General features: G+C 35.9%; 1 protein-coding gene across 1 annotated transcript; it reads left to right on the top strand.

Annotated features, from left to right (window-relative positions):
- The first annotated feature begins 271 nt into the window (after nt 1-271).
- LOC140501411 (succinate--CoA ligase [GDP-forming] subunit beta, mitochondrial) lies at nt 272-2,585 on the top strand. The gene has a single exon (XM_072604983.1). It carries the CDS (start codon nt 433-435, stop codon nt 1,585-1,587), a length of 1,155 nt encoding a protein of 384 aa, XP_072461084.1. The 5' UTR covers nt 272-432; the 3' UTR covers nt 1,588-2,585.
- The last annotated feature ends 3,252 nt before the right edge of the window (nt 2,586-5,837 follow it).

Here is a 5,837-nt window from a genome sequence, read left to right as displayed (position 1 = left end):
AGAAATCAGAAAATTATAAAACAGAACCAAAAGAAGGAGAAAATAGAAGACGATTGGAAAAACCAGTGACCTGGAAAATAGATCAAGGAGAGATAATTTAAAAATTATTGGACTACCTGAAAGCTGTGATCAGAAAAGGACCTCGATATCATCTTTCAAGAAATTATCAAAGAAAACTGCCCTGATATTCTAGAACCAAATGGTAAAATAGAATTTGAAAGAATCCATTGACCTCCTCTGGAAAGAAATACTAAAATGAAATCTCGGCCTACTTTCCTGTCTAAGATGGCGTCCCCCATGGCAGCTCAGGCCGGGAAATTTCTGCAGGCAGCGTGGGTGCTCTGACCATGCCTCCCCTTGGGCCAGTCCCAGGGTATTCACTTGACCTCCAGAAGATGGCTGAACCTACCGGAATACCAGAGTAAAAAGCTGATGTCTGACAATGGGGTGAAAGTGCAGAGATTCTTTGTGGCTGACACAACCAGTGATGCTCTGGAGGTCGCTAAGAGACTGAATGCAAAAGAAATTGTTTTAAAGGCTCAGATATTAGCTGGGGGGAGAGGAAAAGGCACTTTCAATAGTGGATTGAAAGGAGGAGTTCATTTAACCAAAGATCCTAAAGTTGTGGGACAGCTGGCTCAACAGATGATTGGTTATAATCTGGCAACCAAGCAAACACCAAAGGAGGGTGTGAAAGTCAACAAGGTGATGGTCGCTGAAGCCTTGGATATTTCCAGAGAAACCTACTTGGCTGTTTTGATGGACAGATCCTGTAATGGTCCAGTGCTGGTTGGCAGCCCCCAGGGAGGAGTTGACATTGAAGAAGTGGCAGCCACTACTCCAGAACTAATTTTTAAGGAGGAAATTGATATATTTGAAGGACCAAAGGAGAGCCAGGCACAGCAAATGGCAGAAAATTTAGGATTCCAAGGTGCCCTGAAAACTCAGGCTGCAGATCAAATTAAGAAGCTGTATAATCTCTTCCTGAAAATTGATGCCACTCAGGTTGAAGTGAATCCCTTTGGTGAAACTCCAGAAGGACAAGTTGTGTGTTATGATGCTAAAATAAATTTTGATGATAATGCAGAATTTAGACAAAAAGACATATTTGCCATAGATGACAAATCAGAAAATGAACCTATTGAAAATGAAGCCACCAAATATGACCTGAAGTACATTGGCCTGGATGGAAACATTGCCTGCTTTGTGAATGGTGCTGGGCTTGCCATGGCAACCTGTGACATCATCTCTCTTAATGGTGGGAAGCCAGCCAACTTCCTTGATCTTGGAGGTGGAGTAAAGGAGTCCCAAGTGTATCAAGCATTTAAACTGCTCACTGCAGATCCTAAGGTTGAAGCCATCTTGGTCAATATTTTTGGTGGAATTGTAAACTGTGCTACCATCGCCAATGGCATTACCAGGGCTTGCCGAGAGCTTGAACTAAAGGTACCCCTAGTGGTGAGACTTGAAGGGACCAATGTTCAAGAAGCTCAGAATATCTTGAATAACAGTGGCCTTCCCATTACTACTGCCAGTGACTTGGAAGATGCTGCCAAGAAGGCTGTGGCCAGCGTTACACCAAAGTGATGACTTTCTCCTGCTCCCTTGAGGAAAAGAAATGGCAGTCACAAAAAGTGACCTACTTCACTGAGTTTGAGAAAATGGTTTGGGGTATTATTGAATGTGCACCTTCTGAAAAGAGAGAGGAGGAAATAATAATTATGAATCTTAAATTAATGCTTTTTGGATAGGAAATTCTGGCAGCTTAAATACTTTCAGTTTTACTTAGAATTTTTCTTTGAAATAATGTTACATTCTCTTTCTTCTTTTTCTCCCAAGAAGTGAACAGTATCTCTCTGACTAACCGGGGCCATCTTTTTTTGTCCTTCATATGGAAGAAGATGGGAGATGGAGTGAAGAATTTGAATTTGATCCAAATTCATTTCAGAGAAAATTAGTCCAGTAAAATAAACAAAAGTCACTGACTTTAGGGTCTTTCCTTATCAGATTTCAATATGGTCCTATTTAAAGTAGAAATCTCAGTCATGCTTATTAACAAAAAGGCATAACTGAGATATCCTTTTTAGAGGGTCATTTAACACAAAATTGGCAATTTCCATACATGTTATATACTCAATGACATTTTCATTCTTAATTTTTTCCCATGGGAAAGAACACACTGATATCACACATGTAGTGTGTTATTTGCCTTAACATGAATTGTGCTGTGTACCTCATACTAGTGAGAAAACCTAAAGCCTTAAGGTCACCCAGTTTTCATATGGAAATAATGATCTCTGATTCTGGTGAAAAATCATTTTGTTAATTACTTTCCAAGATTGACTGAGTGATAGATCATGTCAATTTATGTGTGAAATTTACAACCACTATTAACTTAAAAGGAAATAAATGAGACACAAAGAGTATACCTTTTTTCACAGTTCTGTGCATTTATGTGAGGGAGGGATTTGAATGAGGACTTTGTTGAAATTTTGGTAAAAATAAATTTTTAATCTGTTTCCAGATTTAAATAAAATCCTCTGTTCTGTGAATCTTAAAAAAATAAAAAATAAAAAAAAATAAAATGAAATCTCCTAGGTATATGGTAGGCAAATTCCAGATTTTCCAGGTCAAGGAAAAAATATCGCAAGCAGCCAGAAAGAAAAAAATCTGAGTACTGTGGAAATACAATTAGGAGAACACAAGATCTAGCAGCTTCTACATTGTCATCAAAGGGCTTGGAATGTGATATTCTGGAGGTTAAAGGAACTAGGATTAAAACCATATATCACCTACACAGAAAAAATGAATACAAGTCTTCAGGGAAAAAAATGGACATTCAATGAAATGGAGCACTTTCAAGTATTCTTGATGAAAACACCAGGACTGAATAGAAAATTTGACTTTCAAATACAAGAATCAAGAGAAGTATGAAAAGATAAACAGAAAATTGAAATCATAAGAGACTTATTAAAGTTGAAGTCTTTACATTCCTACATGGAAATATATTTGTAACTTATGAGATCTTTCTCAGTATTAGGGTAGTTGGAGGAAAGATAGATTCAGAGAGAGATATATGAGTTGAATATGAAAGGATGATATCTAAAACATTACATTCAGGGGTGAGAGAAGAATATATTGGGAGAAGGAGAAAGGGAAAGACAGAATGGAGTAAATTGTCTCACATAAAAGAGAAAACAAAACGGTTTTACAACAGAGGGGAAATAGGGTACAGTTGAGAAGGAATAAGTGAATCTTATTCTCCTCAGATTTTGCTTAAGGAGGGAATATTATACACCCTTACCCTTCAGGAAAGTAGAGGGAAAGGAATAAGAGAGAGTGATGATGGAAGGGAGGGCAGATTGGAGGAGGGGTAGTCAGAAACAAACACTTTTAAAAAAGGAACAGAGTCAGAGTAGTAAATAGAATAATTGGGGAGCAAGATAGGATAGAGGAAAATAAAAGTAGTCTTTCACAACATGACTGTTATGGAAGGTGTTTTGCATAATTACACATGTATAAACCATATTGAATTGCTTGCCTTCTCAATGAGGATGTGTGGGGAGGGAAAAAGGGAGAGAAGTTGGAACTCAAAGTTTTAAAAACAAACGTTAAAAAATTGTTTGTACATGCACTGGCAAATAAGATATGCAAGTAGTGGGGAATAGAAATATATCTTGCCCTTCAAGAAAGTAAGGAGGAAGGGGATAAGAGGGGAGAGGATGGTAAAAGGGAGGACAGATTGGAGCAAGGGATAATCAGAATTCATGTTTTCTTGGGGTGAGGGAGAAGGAAAAAATGCAGAGAAAATTAGGAACTCAAAATCTTGTGAAAATGAATGCTGAAAATTAGAATAGATAAATTAAAATCTTAAATAAAATAAAATGATACATAGAATCTATCAAAAACCATCAGCAAGCATTATATGCAATGGCGATAAGCTAGAAGCATTTCCAATAATTTCAGTGGTGAAACAAGGATGTATATTATTGCCGCTGTTATTCAATAGTGTACTAGATATGACAGCTTTAGCAATAAGAGAAGAAAAAGAAATTGAAAGAATTAGAATAGGCAAAGAAGAAACAAAGCTATCACACTTTGCAGATGATATGATGGTAGATTTGGAGAGTCCTAGAGAACAAAGTCAAAAATGACTTGAAATAATAAACAACTTTAGCAAAGTTTTGGGATATAAAATATACCCACCTACATAAATCATCAGCATTTCTATACATTCCTAATGAGACCCAATAGCAAGAGATGGAAAGTGAAAATTCATTTAAAGTTACTATAGATGTAAAAATTTTGGAAGTCTACCTTCCAAGACAAACCCAATAACTATATGAATACAATTATGAAACACTCCTCACACAAATAAGGTCACATCTAAATGACTGGAAAACATCATTTGCTCATGGGTAGCAGAGCTAATATAATGAAAGTGACAATTTTACTTAAATAAATTCACTTATTTGTTGCCATACCAATTAAACTACCAAACATATTTTACAATACTAGGAAAAAAATAATAACAAAATTCACCTGGAAGAAAAAAAGTCCAGAATATCAAGGGAGTTAATGAAAAGAAATGTAAGAGAAAGTACCCTCACCATACCAGGTCTTAAATTATATTATAAAGCAATAGTAATCCAAACTACTTGGTGCTGGCTAAGAAATAGAATCAGTAGTAGAGGTTAGGTACAGAAGACACAGTAGTCAATGATTATAGTAATCTGCTGTTTTAAAAACCCAAAGACCCCAACTTGTGTGATATGAAATTGCTATTTGACAAAAACTGCTGGGAAAATTGGGAAATGATATGGCAAAAATTAAGCATAAACCAACAGTCCAGTATGAAGATAAAGTCAAAATGGGTACATAATTTAGATATAAAAACTGATACTATAAGGAATTTGGGAGCAGAAGGAATAGTGTATCTGTCTACTTTATAGAGAATAGATGAATATATGATGAAACAAGAAAGAGAACATTTTGAAATGAAAAATGGATAATTTTGATTACTTTAAATTGAAAAGGTGTTGCACAAAACCATTTGGACCCAAAATTACATGGGAAGCAGAAAACTGGGAAAGATATTTTTCCACCTAGTATCTCTGATAAAGGCCTCATTTCTGAAATACAGAAAACTGAGACAAATTTATAAGAATATATCATTCTCTAATTGATAAATGGTCGTAGGATAGGAACATTCAGTTTTTAGAAGAAGAAATAAAAACTGTCTATAGTGACATGAAAAAATGCTCTAAATCACTATTGATTAGAGAGATACAAATCAAAACAACTCTGAGGTATTCCATCATACCTATCATATTGGCTAACATGAAAAAACTGGAAAATGATAAATGTTGGAGAAGATATGGGAAAATTGGAACACTAATGCATTTTCTGTGGAGTTGTAAAGTAACCCAACTCTTCTGGAGATCAATTTGGAATGATGCACATAGTGTGTATACCCTTTGACCCAGCAATACCACTTCTAAGTCTATACTCCAAAAAGATTATAAAAATGGGAAAAGGGCCCACATGGACAAAAATATTTATAGCAGCCCTTTTTGTGTTGGTCAAGAATTGCAAAGTGAGAGCATGCCCAGCAAGTGGATATGGCTGAACAAGTGATGGTATATGAATGCAATGGAATACTATTGTTCAATAAGAAACAATGAACAGGCAAACTTCAGAAAAACCAGGAAAGACTCAACATTAGTTGAGTGAAGTGAGCAGAGCCAGATGAACATTTTACACAGTAATGGCAACCCTCTGCAATGACAAACTTTGATAGACTTAACTCTGTTTATCAATGCAAGGATCTAAGACAA

Source organism: Notamacropus eugenii, chromosome 4, assembly GCF_028372415.1.
Source record: "Notamacropus eugenii isolate mMacEug1 chromosome 4, mMacEug1.pri_v2, whole genome shotgun sequence".
Lineage (NCBI taxonomy): Eukaryota > Metazoa > Chordata > Mammalia > Diprotodontia > Macropodidae > Notamacropus > Notamacropus eugenii.
This window is presented reverse-complemented; position numbering and strand designations above follow the sequence as displayed.